Below are 20101 nucleotides of genomic sequence, written 5' to 3' on the forward strand. Positions count from 1 at the left end.
TGCACACATACATACATACATACTTATGCACACACATAGGCTTGCACACACACACACACACACACACTTGCAAGTATGTATGCATGGCGGTTGTATGCTAGTGCTACCAGTATGTGCGTGTGAAGTATTCATTTACGGCCTAAACGGCCGAAGCTGTGCTACATCAAACCAATGTGCACACCCATCTTTCTTAACAGGTTGTGGTGTGTAACCTAAAGGCATTGAAAAAAAATGGACAAATACTTAAAAAGCATGCCTGACCTTAAATTACCAAAATCCTTTTCTCATGCTCAACAGAAAAAATATTAAAGTACTTTACCTGCTAAAACAAACAGGAAGAGGAAAGGATAATTAATCTCTAAGGGGAAATTGCAGTGTTTCAGCAACAATTAACATAAAGACTACTATACTAGGCCTGTATGAAAATAAATGGCAGAAAAATAAAAAGAGAGATGTCTTTGTAGTCTTTGCCATGCACTGCATGAGGTAACATGTCTTCTCTACCAAGCTCTGCCAGTCAGTCCCTTGCCATTTCTGGTTTTATCACATTCTTTCTTTACAGATTTAATGTCTTATTTTAAAGGGCCAGACGCCTCATCTGAGTGTAAGACTGTGTAGAAGCCAGACTGTACGTATGAATTGAGACTGAGTAAGAAAGCTGCAGTTTACTTAGTGTACTTGTAATTTTGCAATTATGGCATTACAAATAGACTTTAGCCCCAGGGACATAAACTATAGGGCTTTTCATAAGTGAATGTTACAATGGCGCAATAAATGCTTATACTAAATTATGAAGAAGTAGAGTTTATTGGGCAATATGCTAACACTTTGTAGGGGCATTTACAGTCCATCATGGTGATACTGAGCATTAGCGTTTAGGTATGTGGACTGCGAATGAGTAATTATGTGAAATGTTTCATTTGTCCACTTCCAAGTTCCAAGCTAGGCTACTGAGCATCATGGACAACACTTAGAGCTAACATTAGCTTCTTTTTTTTTTAGATAGGATGTAATGTGGTAACGTTATGTGCTGGAGAGTATTAGAGTGGACGTGTAGAAATTGAAGACAAGTACTGTGCTTAATTTCATGGAAATGGTATTGCAAGTAATGTGTTTTGTTTTTGTGCACTATCAAACTACTTTGCCATACTTTGTGCACTGACATTCTTGCAAAACCATTCACACCCATGCTAAATTATGGAAATGTAAAAGTTGAATTGTATTGAAAAGGACCATGTATGGTCATGTAGTGCATTTGAGCACTGACACCCCTTTTTTTTTACATTTTAGAGAGGCAACACTCGAAAGCTACATCAAGGACACCAGAGGATGGACCAGAAGACCTGAGAGACCAAGACGACCCAAGCCCAACCCATAGTATGCTTCACTGACAAATGTTGATGTTTCATCATCACATAGACCAAAGGTAATCAAAAATTAATGTTTACTTATGAATATAACTTTTTTGTTAAAGGTCTATTTTCGAATGCAGAACATAACCTTTTGTTTCTGAGAATTTATACATTTGTTTGAGTAGTTTTGATCTTTTGAATGACAAGGAATTAGCTTCAAGCTACTGGGGACACAAAGTGAACTGAAAATATACCTTTCCAACCATATCTTTCTATGATGGTTGGTACAGCTTCCCTACAGTCTCAGATAGCAGTCTCGGATGGGAGACACTTCATGAGTGGGAATATCCCAGGACATTACATATTACGCGAGTATACCCTTTACCAACGCCACTTTCATTCATGCTGTATATTCTGTTCACTTGCAGGTTTCAGAGAAGGCTGGTAGAGCTCTCTATGAGTGTGAGCTGTGGGAGATAACCAAGAACTGACAACCACCTACAGAAGAGGTGGCGATAATGGCTCTCCAAGAGGAGATTGTGAGTCTGAAGGCTTTTATTCAACACGGTTTGTAGAGTGTTTTCATACAGATGTGAACTTTTACATTAAAATGTACATGTTTAACTTTAATGAAATAGCAGCTTCTTGGTTGTACAAGTTTAGTAAAAAATTGAGGATGAAACTAACTTTTCCTTTCAGTGTGTATCTGTGTGCTTCTCTCTTCTGTGTATATAATATATATTAGTTGTGTTGTCTCATTTAAAAGTGTTAGGCTGTCTGTGTGGACTGCTTCCCATTTTCGCCTCACCATCATAGATCTTTTCTGTGTTAGTAAACTGTAACTATTTGAGGTCCTAATTGATTGTGCTATTTTTTAGGAGGCACTTAGAGGCAATGCCTGGACCCTGAGAGGACTAAGACGATAATTGGTGAGTTTATTTTATTTGTATGTCTTTCGAATTCTCTCCAACTCACTTTGTATTTATCTCCAATTATCGTGATAACACAACAGTGTTTCTGCACTTTAGCATCTGTATTTGTGTCACTAATATTTTGCATGTTCTATTTGTATATGTTCTGTCTTATTCAGAGGCCACCCTGAAGCAGTTCCCAGGCCAGACACTCACTCCAGATTGCTAAGCCAGGCAATAAATGCCAAAGTGACAGAACTGAGGTTCCATAACAAAAACAAAGATTTTCAATAAAATAGAATAAAAGATAACAGAAGTGTTGTGTGTTTCTTCCTCTTTATACTGATACTATGGTTCATTTTAAGTAAACACAATAGTGAAATATTTAATGATCAATGTGGAAAATATCAAACCATAGTAGAATATGAACTATATTAGAGAAATATATGTCTGAAATATATAGATCATGTGATCAGAATCTTCATCAAGGGTCATGTGATCATGCTTCTTACTGCCATATATTTAAATATATTTAATTATATGCATAAAATATAAGAAAGTGGCCAATATTGAATATTTACTTATATTTTGAAATATATTGATACATACATGGAAATATATGTATTTCACATAGATGTAAATATATTTATTTAACATAGATGTGCTTATACTGGAATATGTTCATATATGTGAATATATTATTTTTCTGTATGGGTTTAATCATATTTTTTTGCGCCCGTCTCCCCATTCATCTTGGTGGAATACTTTGTGAACTTTCCCTCAACACATGACAAACCATCAGAATAAACAGCAGACCTTACAGAACATAAAGGTATAAAGCATTCCCCTGCACAGTTAGCCATTCCAGGGTAGGCTAATCCGGTTTTAAATTTGCAGCAATGTCTTTATGCATGTCTCCAATTTTGCGGTTCCTAATGTGTTTCAATTGTTCAATAAGTCTACATGATTTTATAACAGGCCAAATACAAAATAAATGTTACAAATATAGCCTAGATAAGCATTACAATCAGAGGATATACATATAGGGCAGACATATGCTCATGAGTTCATGCTTTGTTTTATAGCTGGATTTTAAGATAGCCTATTATGGCAACTGATTGCATGCCAAGCTAGTCAACTCTAGGCATTGAATGACTGAAGACTTTGTGAATTTATAGATTGACATAATGTGCTGTCTCTGCGATTGCTGCTTTTGATCAGTTAGATTTATTTGCAATCTCCTGTGGTGGGCTGGACAGCATTGAAATGGCCGCCCAGATTCCCCTTTCCGCCTTGACCCATTCACACTGGTGGCGGAACGAAAAAACTCTGCAAAATGTCTAGGGGGCTTAGTAAATTTGGCGAGACACTTTGTCCCGCCGTTCCGCCTCGGTCTATGTGAAAGGGACCGTCGTTCCGCGATTCTGGTACATAAAATCGCGGCGATTTTGCCAGTGTGAAAGGGCCTACAGTTAAACGGTTTTTATATGTGACACTTACCACGAATAAAACTCAATGAATAAAAAAATAATGTTTTAATATATATTTTAATAATAGATATCATTTTGCCTTTTTCTTAATTCCGTATTGAATATTTTAAAGTCATACACAATCCATGCCTTCCCTGTATGATCCCCAACAGAGAGAAATATTTGGGGACTATGCCTCTTCCTGTGACAGCTCAAGGCAAGGCCAGTGTGAAAATGCACCTAGCCCAATGCTGACTCTGCTTGGGGAGTAAGCCGGTCATGAATGGGACTGCTGAGTATCAAGCATGGATCAGCTTTTCCATGTGATTGTTTGACCAGTTAGACCTGCATATCAAAAGTGGAATATGTTATGTCTTTGCACTTTCCATATAACTAAACCTTCCAAGTATTATTCCATGTTGAGCAATGAATAACATGGTGTAGGATGGGCTAACTCATTCCTATGCCACATAGTGATGATAAACCACAGATCACCAGACAGTAACAGATCGCCCCATTGCCTAAGACACCTAACAAAGCATTTTTACCTCACTCGTTGAAGGTGCTACAGGTGGGTCTCAAAAATTAGAATATCCTGGAAACATTAATTTTCCCCCATAATTTACTCCAAAAAGTGAATCTTTCACAGATTGATATGTAGTTATATGTAAAAGATTCTCTATGGAGTTCAGGTCAGATTCTCTATGGAGTTCAGGTCAGACGAATTGTCTGGTCAATCAAGCACAGTAATACCATGCTAAGTAAAACAGTTACTAGCAGTTTTGGCACTGTAGGCAGGTGCCGAGTCCTGGAAAAGGAAATCGGCATCTCCAAGCTTGTCAGCAGATGGAAGCATGAAGTGCTCTAAAATCTCATTGATCGGCTGCATTGATGGACTTAATAAAATACAGGACCAATACCAGCAGATGACATGACACCCCAAATCATCACTGACTGTGGAAACATCAAACTGGACTTCAAGCAACTTGGATTTTGTGCCTCTCCACTCTTCCTTTAGATTCTAGGGACCTTGATTTGACCCTGATATCCAAATGAAATGCAAAATTTGATTTTATGTGAAAAAAGGAGTTTGGACAACGGTCCAGTTCTGTCTCTCCTTAGTCCAGGTATTCAAGAGTGGCTTGAATGTGTCACTTGCATGGTGGTTCTTGATGCAGACTCCAGCCTCAGTCCACTCCTTGTGAAGTTCCCTCAAGTTCTTGAATTGACCATTCTTGACCATTCTTGCTTGCATACCTTTTGTAGGGCAGCCACGGCTTCAGGCTTGAAACCGAAGGGTTGCGGGTTCAATCCTTGTGAGACTGTGTGATCCTGATCTCGCAAGCTTCAGTTTTCCACATGCAGAGCAAATGTGAAGCATCTATCTGGCGGAGTCAGGTTAGGTTCAATCCCCAACCAGGAAAAATGTGGGCGGGGGAAGTGGTTGAGCACTGCTTTGCCCCCACATCCACGGCTGAAGTGCCCTTTACTTGAGCAAGGCACCTAACCACCAAGGCACCTCACTGCTCCCTGTGCAAGCAGGCAGCTCAGGTGAAGCAGTGTGTGCTTCACCTCACTGTGTGCTCATTGTGTGCTGTGTGCTCTGTATATTCACTAATTCACAGGTTAAATGCAGAGACCAAATTTCCCTCACGGTATTAAAAGAGTATACTCCTACCACACTTTCCCCTTCCAGTCAGTTTTCTATGAATATGCTTTGATACAGAACTCTGTGAGCACCGTCCCCTTTCAGAAATGACCTTCTGTGGCTTAGGCTACCCTGTGGAGGGTAGGTATCTAAGTCAGTTTCCCCACCAATGTTGTTCTGTTTACTGAATCAGGCTCAGGAAAGGTAACCTGACTCTCGCCAGGAAAGGCTCAGGAAACACATTTCTGCATAACATGATCTTATTCTAATATTTTGAGATACTGATTGAAAATTGAAAATCAGAAAATTGCTTGGAATTTTTCAAGATATTTTAATGTTTTTGACCCACTTAGGCCTAGGTACCTTGCTAAAATATAGCCTAGGCTAATAAAATGTTAGTCTGGGATGCCAACTCTTGGTTGAAGGTCAGTGCTTTTAGCTAGAGTGGAAAAGACTGTATTTTTTATTTATTTATTGACAGTGTATTCTTATTTTATTAATTCACTACTTAAAAGCAAAGCAGAATATGTCTAGGCCTAATGGAAAATATTCTGATTTATTTTAAATCTGCGTTAGGTCGTGACTCAGGCTATTTTTTTCCACTTCGTCAGTTTTAGAATAGTGAGGTGTTTACAACACACACTGCCAGTGAGCTTGTTAGACCGGTGTAGGCTAGGAGTGGCACTTGGAAAACTGAAGTACGAAATGTGTTCAGTTCACTCTGGGATTCAGGTCTATGAGGACGCACCAGTTATTAGTCTAATAGTCGATTTATTGCGCGGATATGGTGGATAAACAAAATACTCTCCCATTTCCCGAGACACCTTAACATCCAGATAAAAAACACACCCACAAACAAATCGAAAAGAATGGAATCGAATGGCATTGCCAATAAACAAGGTAAGTCATAGATTGTGTTGGTAATTCCACTGAAAACGTTCACCTGCTCCAAAAAAATAGGTATTCATTTTCATTCTGGACGCTATCATATAGCCTATAGGCTAGCTTACACACTTTTTTGTTGTAAAACGCTGTAAGCCTATTTTCTAATCAGGTGGCATATTTCAAAAATGCACAGTGCTTCCTTTTCATTTCTTTCCGGTCAGGGAGATATGACATTAACGTAAACTACTGATAATGAAGACAGCTTTGATTAATACAGAATCATAAATGCATGTGGACATGGTGACATTGATATAGGATACTAATTGCCTATATCATATATAATTGTGCAGAAAGGTGGGGCAGGTATAGCCTAATCACTATTGTTCCATTCATAGTGCCTTCCTCATATGTGACATGTTCCATTCATAGTGCCTTCCTCATATGTGACATTTTTGTGTGCTGGCTAATGGTGGTTGCTAAAATATTTTATTTGCGCGAGCCAGCTATAGGCGAATGGGCTAGCTTTTTAACCAAAATAATGTTAAATGTTGTAGAATTATACAAATTTGGTCTAATGCAGACTGTGTTGGCTTGGAAATCAGGTCACACAGAGCTCATATTAAGGTAGGCCTGACTTTCAACAAGTCACTGACTGAACTGTAACTTTAGTTCTGTTAAACATGACCCAGCAACAGATTGGGTAAGGTTAATCTTATAAGCTACCACTAGATGGCGTCCCACCCTTACCCAAGACTGATGTCAGACCCACGTCTTATAAAATTAACAGAAATTCTCATAGGCAGGTATCAGATTTGTATTATGGTCCATTCCACCACGGTAGGCTATTTGGCTTTTGCCAATGCACAACGCATCAAACCCTGATCAAATCTGTAGGCATAGCTTAGGCTACTACAGTTCTTTTTTCGGTGTTGTCCTCAGGAGCGATTACAATGTGGCGTTTAGAGGAGTGTACTTTGAATAGTAGTACACGCCCCATGGACCAAATATTCCCGGAGCTTCACTTTTCACTGAAAGTAGAATAGAGTGAGGTTAGCTTATTTGATATCTTCAATGCAATTTAGAGAAGTGTCACCATGCAGTGTATACAGCGACAACCTCGAAGGACAAAATCTGAGGAGTTAATTCATTATAAAGAAAACAAGAAAGTGGCCCACGTCAACGTTGAACTCCTGGGTAAGAGGCTTTAATGAATTGTGTGTGGGTTGCCCTGGGACATTTTTTGCTTTTTATGGGCTTGTGAGGATAACACATTAGGCACATCCAATTTTGATCACAGGACCCTGCTTTGGCTTTCCGGTAACATTTAACTTAAGATATCTACATAAGAGTACATGACACTCATGAACAAATGAACCCTACACCTAACTTGTCATGACAAAACCCGAAGACTCTTAATGACAAAAGTGTAATGTCATAAACGTTTATGACTTGTTTATGTTATGACACATGACAGTGTCATGCCACTGTTATGTAGATACCTTCAAGTAAAGTGTAACCGGCTTTCCCATAGTTTCACTGACATTCATAAGGTTGGAGAAGAGCAACACCCACTGGAGCCTAGGTGTCCCACATTAGGACAATTTAGTATAATTGTTGGGACTCCATGTGAAAATCCATTTGTTCATTCATCTAATGTGTTTTTAAGAATCATCAGTTATTATCCCATTAAAAAAATATTCTTGAAAGGGAAGATTGTAGCTTAGATTGTAACTTAACAACTGCAGTGTGAATGGTCTCATCGATGTTCTAGCTCTATCCTTCTTTATCTGTGCCTTGAGACACGGAACTGTCAACAACTTGTTTGTGCTTGCAAAAATACCCTTAAGTCGCATTCTTGCATTCTAACAAATACTGCTGTGGTGAAAGGTTTCAGAATCAGTGTCATAGAATCTGAATAATTTTCAGTTCACTTAAAGAATGAGGAAAAGTCTTCTCTTTGTGTGGAATACAAATGGATCTAAAGTCAGTTTGCCTAAAGGATATGTGACAATCAAATATTGACTAACTTCTGGCAAACAGTTTCAGTAAAACATCTCTCTCTTCCTCTCTTCCTGTGTGTTGCATAAGGTCTCGATGGCGATCCAGATCTTCAGTTTCTGCTGGGTGGCGGAGACCTTCTGAAGGTCCGATCCAGCAACTGGAAGAGAACACGCTTCTACAAGCTGAGGGAGGACTGTAAGACTTTGTGGTATGAGTCACACAAGACTATAAGGTCCTCCAATCCAACCTGTGAGTGCTGCTTCAGCCTTCAACCCTCATGTGTATCTGACTTCTGACCTGTGTATCTGACTTGAATATTGTGTATTGTGCGTTTTAACACAATTGGCTGAGGACAGCAGCCAGCATAGCCTGTGAGAAATGCAAAGAAATACAAAGACAAGTTCAAGATCAAATATTTGAAAGTCCCCAGTATTTCCCACTGGATGAAGGGTTCGCACGCTGTTAGCGTTCACAATCAGTTGAAACAGAGCAAATCAGGTCTGAGAGTAGTCAGTAGGGTTGGGTATCGTTTGGGTTTTATCCGATACCGGTGCTAAATCGATACTTTTAAAACGGTGCCGGTGCCAAAACGGTGCCTGAACCGGTACTTTGTTTTAAAAATGTTTTAAATTAAAATGGTCTAAAACATGAATTGCTTTTTTTTTATTGATAAGACAAATTTGATAAAACATGAAATTAAACTGTTGTATTCAATTTACTATCAATATCTCATTGCTCCTACGAATAATACATTTAAATGTTAAAACAGCTTGCCATGCATGCACACACAATGGTAAGCTCTGCTTTCAAGTTTACCCAGTATAGGCGGTTTGCCATAAAACTGCCAGGTCATGGACAACGGCATTTGCGAGCAAGCTAATCTAACTGGGACTCTACTTTCCAGTTAATTCAGTGTGTTCCCAAATGCTTCAAGAAATTTCATGTCTTAACCCATAACACGCAGTAGTTTTGAACATGTTAGGCTACATGTCGGTGTTGAAGTGTTTAGATTCCCAGCGCTAGCCTAGTAGGCATTTTAACAGCAACTATGGCTATGCGCTAACACCAGTCAGCTGAGTTTAATTAGCGATAACTTACGGAGATGGTTTCATAGCCTTTTTGACAGCTCAGTGACATCAGGTATGTAACCTACATATTTATGTTTTTGCCAGCGGAAAAACTCTATTCGGACTCTATTTGCGGGATGGACATAAGCCTACGCTCATTATTTTTAGCTTGTCAGAGACAAGGATATGAAGAACATAATAGTGCATTTGTGTGCGAAACCGAAAGATCTCACTATGCCTCGCGAAATAGCACAAGTCATTTAATGAAACATCTAAAGTGGTGCCACGCTAATCTTTTTGATTCTTGATAAAACACAAATATGCTCTTCTAGTGCATGTCAGCTTTGAGCTGTGAACTTGAATTAAAGAGAATAAAGGGATATAAATGCAGAAAAAGCTCGTGTAGCCTGGCAGTGCCACCGCTCTCCCACGCGCATCACGCACTTTGCGTAGGGCACCAAAGGACAGAGGGGGCACCCAAATGTAACCAATGAAAAGCTTTACTGCAAACTGCGTTTCATTCTTCATCAATAACGTTTACAATGTCAGAATGCACTAACACCGTGGTACATGCAAGTTTGATACTTTTTGGGTTCTCTCAATCACAACGTAGTACTAATACAATGGAATTGGTGGGTCTTCAATAATTCGTTTTCCAAGCATTTACATGAAGCACATGATATGCCGAGTCGACAAAAAAAAAATCCAAGGTGGATAGGCTACCAGGCTCATAATTCACTTTTATTTGCAAAACGAAATGTGAAGCAACATCATTGCATACTTTCCAAAGCAATGAAGGCTGCTTAAAACAACTTAACATTGTGCATATTATTGTTAATATTGTGCTATCAATGTAACTCAACAAACAAGGCTTGTAAACAAGAGCTGGCAAAAGGGCATTATGAGAACGTAAAGATCAATGCTCTTAAAGTGACAGTGCACCATTTATAAGAAAACAGGATTTCTTCAGAAATTAATGTTTAAAAACACACACTAATGGTCTGTAAATAATAGGCTTTTTATTTTACTTTAGGTGTTTGAGTTATCATTTAAATGTCACTCTCTCAAAGCCACTCACTTAGGGCACCGAAATGCCACCATCTTGACATGTCTTTATTAAGCTTTGATTTACAATATAGTAGGCTCTCTATTGATTTTAATGAGCAGACCTAGGCCTTAAAGTTACAGTATGTATATCACAATTTACCAGACTTTGACCTTTTGTCAGTTTTTAACAATATTACTATGACTATGATTGTTCCTTGTATTACATCATGAGCACTGCGCCTATTGCATTCTACTGTTGTTAGACTTAAGCCTAGCTCAGTCATTATGCTATACCACATCTCCATCCATTGGAAGAGCAATGAGCTGCATTGAGCGTAATAAACTGCATTTAGAATGGCAAATCCATATTTCTAGATATTTTGGTGAAAGTAATAAGTACCGTAATAAGTAATGCATAATACATTACGATTTTGAAGTAACTTGCCCAACACTGGTAGTTAGGCCCACTGCTAGATTTTGACAGGAGCTCGCGATATCGCTTTAAAGTAAGCTACTTTGGGCTCACGCAGGCTGTCAAACACTGTCCACTCGCCTATGTGGTGCACCCCTCTGGTTTATACATCCAGTGTTTATCATATGTTTATCATATATTATCACAGCTAACTGTATCTGGATGTGTTGCTATCAGAGCAAGAGGTTAGAGATGGCGCATGACATGCAGTGATGCCTCGTATAAAAATAAATAAATAATTAAAAAAACGCTATTTAAGCACCGAAATGAGGCACCGAAATCCACGTTGTTATTCGATGCAGTTACTACCGTTTGCGTTGGCACCGGTGCCATATTAGAACCGTGTTTCGGTGCCCAACCCTAGTAGTCAGCGAAGGTCAAACCAGCCTGAAACATTACAGTTCCCAATTGATGTTTCATTTGTGGTCTAGAGGTTATTTAAGAGAGTTGGGTTGGATGTAGTTTTTGTTGCGTCTGTATTATTAGTTTATCAGTGCCTTACTTGTCACTTGTACTGATGTTCATCAAGCTTCCAGAAAAGATACAGAGCTACCAGTTGTGTTTCAGTCTACTCTTTTTCATATTTTGCTGTGGTTCTTTTTCGGTCACTCACACAGTGAAGTTGTAAACTGGGGGTGATGTGATCAATTACAGATAGTTCCTATGGTGATTTTTTATTGCTGTTATATCGCAAACAGGGCAGTGAGTCATATTGTGATGGATAATGTATAAAGTAATAAGAGCACTGTGCCTTGCTCATCCAGACACTATATAGCAGCAATGGAAAATCTGGGGTGATTAATATTGATAGACAACCATAAACTGTTGAGTCACTACAATGTGTTTTGTGCTTCTCTTTGACAATGCATTTGGTATAGGCGTCATTAGACAAGGCATCAGACTGGCACTAGACACAAAACTATGCACGATGGACACAATATTACAGTGCAATCACATTGTACAGTAACAGATCATCATAAGGAATCCATCAGTGCAAACCAAAACACTCATTCTAGAATTTCCTTTGGTAGTCTGCGTGGACGACATCGCTGCAGTGAGGTCGGGCAGGCAAACGGAGGGGTTGCAGAAGCACACAGACGGCCATGTGGAAGCTCGAGCCTTTTCCATCTTGTTCAAGAGCCGCCGGAAAAACCTGGACCTGATCGCCAGCTCTGAAGAGGAGGCAAAGCAGTGGGTTACTGGGCTGGAGAAGCTCATGTCCAACCTTGGCAAACTCACCCGCCAAGAGAAGACTGAGCAGTATCCTTTTGGCTAATTACAGATTATCAGAGCTTGGGCCTTAACGGTAGTAGATTTAGTTTGTTTAAAAAACAAAACAAAAAAAATCTTCATGACTGTTAATGATGTAGGAGCATGATAAATAAACAGGCAAAAAATAGCCATGAAATGCATTATAGAATCCTAAACAAACAAAGTATCATAAAGATGCACAGAATGCACAGAAAACCATTATCCTTCAAATATATGTCATTACTGTCTTTCAAAAATGTCCCAAAACAGAGAGTGCTGTTCAGTTTCAGGCATAATGTTAACAATGAACTCCATTATTTGTTGGTGTGAAGGGCCCTCTATTATAGCTACTCGTGTATCAATTTGAAAGCCTTATACCAACTTTTAAGCTGGATCTTCAATTGCATGCGCAAAGCTGATAAGGACAACAACAACAAAATGTGTCTGAAAGAACTCAAGAGCTTCCTGCGTCATATCAACATTGAGGTGGATGATAACTATGCAAAGGAACTGTTTGAGGTGATACTATAAAGGTTACAGTGAAAACAATCACTTAACATCACTCAAATTTAGTCATTATATCATATTCTGACAGGTAACGTCAGAGTGTTAGATTTACATAACACAATGTCTAAAACGTTCTCACTCCCTCAGAAATGTGACGCGTCCAAATGTGGATTTTTGGAGGGCAAGGAAATAGAACACTTCTATGAAATTCTCACCCATCGTGAGGAGATTGATGTCATCTATGGGGAATACGCCAAGACTGGGGGTATGATGAGCGCCGAGGATCTACTGTACTTCCTGAACAAGGAGCAGAGAGAGGCTGTGGATCTGAACCATGCACTCAACCTCATCGACAAGTACGAGCTGGACAGCTCTGGTAGGTGCCAGGTCTTTGGTAGATATTAGCACTGTTAGCATTGCTGACTGTTTAGAATTGCTGTTCAAGCCAATTCAAGCTCAGTCACAACTTCAAAACAAAATCCCAATTCCTTTCTGTCTGCAGCGAAAGAGAAGAAGGTGATGAGCAAGGACGGGTTCCTGTTGTACTTCCACCAACCAGAGGGTTTGATTCTCAATCCTTCTCACAAGGGTGTGTACCAGGACATGACCCAGCCCCTCAACCATTACTTCATCTCTTCTTCCCACAACACATATCTGATGGAGGACCAGCTGAAGGGACCCAGCAGCACAGAGGCATATATACGGTAAACTGGCTAGCATGCTTAGCTAACATGCTTAGCACTCACTGTTAAAAGGAATGGAAAGTACTTGATCGGATGATTGAAGACATAATGCCACTTGTGTGATCCACAGACCTCAGTCAGTCCTCAAATGTTTAATAAAGTAGGCCTGTCTGGGTTTAGCTAATTTCATTAGTATGAAAGGCTACTGCCACATCAAAAGTTATGGACAAAGTTGACTCCCTGAAGAAAAATCTGTTACTATTGGTGGTTGGCAGTTATAACATAGAAAGCACCTCCCAGGGCTCTCCTTTGTTTATGATTCACACTAGGAATCCTGTGCAGTAGCATAGGCTCTGTGTATTCATTTGGAATGAATTAATTCTCTCAGGGCTCTTCTGAAGAGCTGCCGCTGTGTGGAGCTGGACTGTTGGGATGGGTCAGATGGTCAGCCGGTCATTTACCATGGTTACACCCTCACGTCCAAGATCCTCTTTAAAGATGCCATCAAGGCTATCAAGGAGTATGCCTTTAAGGTACAACACAAGTGATGGCAAGTGGCCATGGTATTTCACTAAGGGATTGTTTAATTGACTGGTAATAGTCACACAATCCTTAACTGTTTTTGCCTGTTTCACAGTAATTTCCTGCTAGTAACTGCTTTTTACTTAAATAATAGACCAGGGCTCATATTTTAAAATAGTTTGGTAACACTTTACTTGACAGTATTGACGTAAGAATGGCATGACACTGTCATGAACATATGACAATGTCATGACACATGAACCCTAACCCTAATCCTAACCCTAATCCTAACATCTAATCCTAACCCTAACCCTAATCCTAAACCTAACTTGTTATGACAAAAACCGAATGTCACTTAATAACAGAAGCGTTATGTCATAAACGTTTATGACTTGTTTATGATACATTCATGACAGTGTCATGTCACTGTTATATCGATACTGTGAAGTAAAGTGTAACCAATACTTTTATAGGAACAACTGGGCAACCTGTTATATATTAACAGTTTTTTATATTGTGCATTGTAGCTGCTGAAGTGCAGTTAAAGTCTAGATGTGATAAAATCTCGTAATTTAACTGTATGGATATGAGTGTTTTGGGTTCAAAGTCCTTTCACTTCCTGTTAGACATCAGACTACCCAGTGATCCTTTCTTTGGAGAACCACTGCAGTGTGGAGCAGCAGAAGCTCATGGCCCAGCACATGATCTCCATCCTGGGCAGTGCCCTGGTAACAAAGCCCCTTGAGGACCAGATGCCCATGAACTTCCCTTCTCCAGAGGTGAGCATGTGTTCTGCTTAGTCATGCATGTTGAAGACCAGGAATCATGAAAAATATACTGCATGGTTGATGTGAGACTTGTATTTTAAAGATAAAGGTGAGCGTTAACAGACGCCAAAGCAACATGGACTCGCAACAGCGTGCTCTGGAATCGGATCTGGGCCGTATGGCAGTATAATTTCAAATGTTATCCTGTCAAGGAATGCTGTTTAGAGGCAGTGGCATAAAGATTTTCAGCATTGTTCAAAACTAATATTAATCCCTTTAGAGTATTAAGGTTTTTAGTGCTGTGGCCAATTGTATGTGTGTATTATCTGATATTGTTTTGAGCTGTAAAGGGTTGGTTGGGTGGATATGTTTTGTTCATCTATTCTGGACAAGAGTCTGTTTTCATCGCGGAGTGTCTGGAATCCAAACAGCTGGTGACTATTGGCTCGTTCTGAAGTCTGCATCTGGCTTTCCCCTACTTATGTATTACATTATTTATGGCTCCCAAAGATTCAGTTCATATAAGCTACACTGTATGTAAACCGATGCCCTTTAGAGTAAAGAACCCCATGAATACTTAGTGGATATGACACCATTGCATGTGGCAGAATGCTTTAAATACTGCTCACATTCAGATGGTGAGCCATTTCTGGTGGTGCTGAATTGAAAAAAACACCCATAATCACTATGACCACTGTTTTTGCATCAGAGGAATTTGAAATGACATCTTGCATAACATTTGTTTTTCTCCAGTCCTCACGGATGAGGCGTGTCTCTGTTTTGTGAAGCCACAACTAACAATAGGCATTTTTCTTTTCTTATTTTTTTAAAGGAAGATCATTTGAGGTAACAAGTACCATGAATTGATTTGAATTGTTTTATTTCTACTGTTGCAGACCACTTTTGCAGAAAGAATGCATGCTCATGATGTGCGGGTGATTCCAGTGTACGTTGTGTACGCTGACTCAAGTGAGTTTGTGTCTTGGTGTTGATTAGGAGCTGAAAAGACGATTTGTGATCAAAGGAAAGCGACTGAACAAACTCGAGGACTGCTTCAGCACAGAGGCCAGCAGCACGAAGGACGTTGTCTCTGAGGAGGAAGAATCTGGGGACGATGAGGAAGAAGATAAAAAACCTAAAGTACGCAACAGAGCTCAGGTGGATTCTTTGTTACTGTAATGAAGTGGTTGTCTGTTGGTGACTAATTCATATCTTGTGTGGGCTTGCAGAAGAGCAAGAAGTTGAAACTGGCTAAGGAACTCTCAGATATAGTCATCTACTGCAAAAGTGTGCATTTCCATGGCTTTGAGGATGCCCAAAAAAACCTGGGCTTCTATGAGATGTCTTCTTTTAAGGAGGGAAAAGCAGACAAGCTGGCAGAGGAGACAGGTAGCAAACTGGTGTAAACAGCAAGTCTTCTAAACTGGGTTTTAAAATGGATTCCCATAAAATGTTTCCCATTAAAACAACTAGATATGGGATTTCTTTCAGTGTATTGTAACAACTTCACCCAGGATGTCGATTTGTCATTGTAGGACTTCTACCGTAATCATTTCAGGGCACTGAGATAACTGCATAGAATTATTATTACAGACAAAGATAAGGAAGGGGCGAGTACAGAGGTGAAATGTAAGCAATGTTTTTCTTTTGCAGCAAATCAGTACATTCACCACAATATTGACAAACTCAGCCGGATCTATCCAGCAGGCATGCGGACAGATTCCTCCAACTACAATCCTGTCCCACTTTGGAACAGTGGCTGTCAGATAGGTACTGAACTTGGGCACATGTAGGAGGCTGCCCAGTTTACACCTTGAGGGCACGTCTCCCTGTGAAATCTTCACACTCGCTCTGATTTGGAGCAAATTCAAAATGTGCTTTAGTCTGGCAAAGTGACAGTGCAGTCACTGTTTAACTTGAGAGGCTGTAGGAGATACACAGTAATGTTTTCCCATGTGGTCAGAGATTCAGTAATGTTTTCTAAGATGAAAAGACTATTTTTTAAACGTTGATGATGCTCATAATGTCTCTGTCCATATGAAGAGTTTGGTTCCGAAACGCTATATCCTTCATTTTAATGATTTTTCATAAATAATTGATTGATTGAAATAATTAATAAATTGTAATCTTGTTTTTCAAGTAATTTCAGTGGAAATGTAATTGTGTATTATTATGTAATTTATCCTTACCCAATCAAAACAATTGATTGATTGCAATTTGATTGATATTACCTGAAATACAATTAAATAACATGACTTATTAATGATTTTAAAAATGGATTTATGGCGTTTTGGAACCAAACTCTTCATATATATCTGTAGTTGTATGTATATCCAGTATACCCAACTCTACATCCCTGTCCCATTTGCTCTGTCCAGTTGCCCTGAACTTCCAGACTCCATGTGGAGAGATGGACGTGAACCAGGGTCGATTCCTTCCCAATGGCCTGAGTGGCTACATCCTGAAGCCAGCATACCTCAGGGACAGGGCTTCTGAGTTTAACCCTGTCACTCTCACACAGGGCGAGTGGCGTCAACACAAGAGATTTCATATGATGGTCAGGGTCCAGTGCTTTCATCTTTCATTCCCCGCAACCCCCAAATGGCTGTGAATGCATCTCTGGCCAGCATTATTTAGCACGTTTTTGATCCTGAATGGATGTGTGTTTGTCACCAGGTGATCTCAGCCCAGCAACTCCCCAAAGTGAATCAAAAGAAATCGTCCATTGTGGATCCACTGGTGAGGGTCGAGATCTACGGCGTGAACTGTGACGTGGCTCAGAAAAAAACAGAACACATTGATAACAATGGTACAAAATCAGAAACCTTGGGACTTAATCATGTGTGTGTGTGTCTATTGTGCTACACAAACGGACCTGTCATTGTGTGCCTTTTTGAGTTTAGGATTCAATCCGATGTGGAACGCCAACTTCCAGTTTGATGTTTACGTGCCAGAACTGGCGCTGGTGCGCTTTGTAGTTGAAGATTACGATTCCACATCAGGCAATGAGTTTGTTGGACAATACACTCTACCCTTTACCAGCATACAGTGTGGTAAGTCTCTCATCTAGCCTGTCCAGTTTAATACCCATCAGTCGTGGTGCTTCTCCTGTGGGAAGGTCAGCCTGAGGGCCCACAGAGCCTCCTTCATTTTAGCCGAATCTCTGTTCACCCGTTTCAGCTTCATTTTCAAAAGCACAGATGTCAGTAGACCATGATCTTTAGAGAAGAGGCTGTGTGACATGAAATAGTACTCTGTGAGTCATGACATTTTGTTCTATTTTCAGGATATCATCATGTGCCTTTACTCAACAAAAATGGGGATCTTCTACCTTCAGCTAGTCTCTTTGTTCATATCATGATCATGGATGAACCACAGTAATCACCATAGCTTCAGATCAAAAAAAACTTTTCACAGAGAAAATCCCTAAATCAACAAAGACCTTTTGCACTCTTTTTGAAGCTTGTAATATGCCTAGAGTTCTTCCTCACTTATTGTGACCCTATTGTGATTTCATCAAATATCGCTCAACAATTCATTTGAAAAGGGCACACAGATATTGCACTGACATGAAGTGAATTTGATTCAACAATGAATAACAGCACATAAACCTACAAGTCATATTTGACTTTTTGACCATTTTAATTTAATTATATCCTACAATGTTTTATGATATGTACATAGGAAAATTTCAGCAGTATTTCTACTTTTAATTGACATCATATAGTAAGTAAGTAAAGTTTATTTTTAGAGCACATTTAACCACAGCTCACACTGACCAAAGTGCTGTACATAGTGCATTAGCTAAAGAATAATAAAATAAGATCAAATAAAATATTCAGTAGTAATAATTTTGTCACTGTGTGTACAGAGATATAGTAAATGTAATGCAATTAAGTGGACTTCTTCCTGACAAACCTGTGATTTAAATGCAATGTTCAGTTCAATTTGCAATTATTTGCATTATAACAAATGAGGCAGATCATGCCACTCCTACTGGTAAACAATGAGAAGAGCAGGGGCCTGTACTACGAAGGGAGCTTAACCTACCCAGATGTAACCCAGGGTTACTTTGTTAAACCAGGGTTGACAAAACCTGGTTATCTTAAGTGGTGTTAATCGGTACTACGACGCTGATTATGAAGTTGATTTGTTGAGCCGGGGTTAACCTGTGCGCGTTCACATAAAAGGGGCGGGTTGCAGCGCAAGTCACCACTTTCAATGATGACGCGATCACCTTATTTTACGGATGAGGAATGCACAATTATTATGACTTAAGTTATGAGGAATTAAAACCCACTCTACGACAAAAATCAAATACGTCGGCAGTGAGCAAAGCAAGGCTGTTGGCAACGTATTGCAGATCGGGTAGCCTAAATGCCTAAAAGTAAAGTTTTATTCCCACATGTTCTTCAAATATGTGTTACGGAGAATTAGTATCTTACGGAATGTCTGAAATGAGTTGAAATAATTAAATAGCCTAATTTGAGTTCATAGAAAGGCCTACAGATGCAACCCAATTCAGAAGTGGGCATATAGATTACAGTAGCCTAATAAGGATAATTGAATGTTTAAGTAGCCCCCATTGACTGATTTAGTGTATGCCTAATCCTGTGAACATTTCAGATGCAACACCATTGCCAAACGCATATGGCAGCAGGTGAAAATGAAACACAAAAATATTATTCAGAATAGTAGGTTTATATAGTTATAGCTTGCATTAATATTTCTTAATTATGAAAACATGTAGGCCTAGCTTATAGCCTTCACTTGGCCTCTGTTTTACAGCTAACAAGAAACAGGTGTCTTCGAACACTACTGTAGGAGGAAAGGCACCAGAGTGTTTTACAGTAGCAGAGGAGTTGGCCATCGCAAATAATAGTGGAAGTCCGATTATGGAGGGGGTTGAGGGAGACATTCGGTCGGATTCTGGTGCTGTGGAAATGTGTAGCCTTTGTGCAGGGTACAGTATATGACATTCAATTCAACAAGTTTGTTAAAATGGTGATTTGTATTTATTAGGCCTACTGTGGGCTATGTCCGATTTATTTTAGGCTATTCTTGCTCAGATGTTCAGCATACTGTAGGCTAGGCCTATGTCCGATTTATTTTAGGACATACAGTATTCTTGCATCACCGATTGAATACATGAATGTCCACGTACGGGCATTGCTATGAGACGTCTTCCTAGATCATCTGACAAAGATAACGAATTCCCTCGGCTGACATCTTCATAGAGAATATCGTCCGGGTAGGCTAGGCCTATATATATTTTCTGGCGGTCTCTAAAACCCCTCGCCCTGCGAAGAGTCCCTCACGATTTGCGCTCCAATGTCGTATACGGATCATCCAGGTACGCCGACATGTCTCGGGAGAAATTGTTAGTGGAGGGGTGGTACTTATAAAGGGTGTGGTTAACGGAAACCTCGGGTTAACCAAGAACATAACCTGGTCGGAGCAGGTTTGAGATGCAGCGTAAATTGCCATGGCAGCATACCTCGGTTAAAACCTATCCACCT

At 39.7% G+C, this 20101-nt stretch overlaps 1 protein-coding gene across 2 annotated transcripts; it reads left to right on the forward strand.

Moving 5' to 3' along the window:
- Positions 1-6042: 6042 nt before the first annotated feature.
- plcd1b (phospholipase C, delta 1b) lies at positions 6043-18249 on the forward strand. 2 transcript variants are annotated; one of them, XM_042108622.1, is made up of 15 exons: positions 6043-6280; positions 8354-8515; positions 11884-12112; positions 12493-12622; positions 12758-12986; positions 13113-13314; positions 13682-13826; positions 14442-14594; positions 15579-15722; positions 15812-15971; positions 16236-16352; positions 16961-17139; positions 17259-17391; positions 17486-17635; positions 17869-18249. In XM_042108622.1, exons 1-15 carry the CDS (start codon positions 6250-6252, stop codon positions 17961-17963), a joined length of 2259 nt encoding a protein of 752 aa, XP_041964556.1. In that variant the 5' UTR covers positions 6043-6249; the 3' UTR covers positions 17964-18249. The 2 variants fall into 2 exon arrangements, with proteins under 2 accessions (XP_041964556.1, XP_041964555.1); XM_042108621.1 differs by lacking the exon at positions 6043-6280 and adding an exon at positions 7294-7459.
- Positions 18250-20101: the final 1852 nt, after the last annotated feature.

This window comes from Alosa sapidissima, chromosome 1 (genome assembly GCF_018492685.1).
Source record: "Alosa sapidissima isolate fAloSap1 chromosome 1, fAloSap1.pri, whole genome shotgun sequence".
In the NCBI taxonomy this organism is placed as follows: Eukaryota; Metazoa; Chordata; class Actinopteri; order Clupeiformes; family Clupeidae; genus Alosa; species Alosa sapidissima.

Bases quoted from the DNA above. Each gene is read 5' to 3' on its own strand.
- plcd1b (XM_042108621.1), top strand. From the start codon at position 7,360: ATGCAGTGTATACAGCGACAACCTCGAAGGACAAAATCTGAGGAGTTA. The intron at 12,623-12,757 runs GTGATACTATAA...TCACTCCCTCAG, and splicing joins ATGCAAAGGAACTGTTTGAG to AAATGTGACGCGTCCAAATG. The intron at 15,723-15,811 runs GTACGCAACAGA...GTGGGCTTGCAG, and splicing joins AAGAAGATAAAAAACCTAAA to AAGAGCAAGAAGTTGAAACT.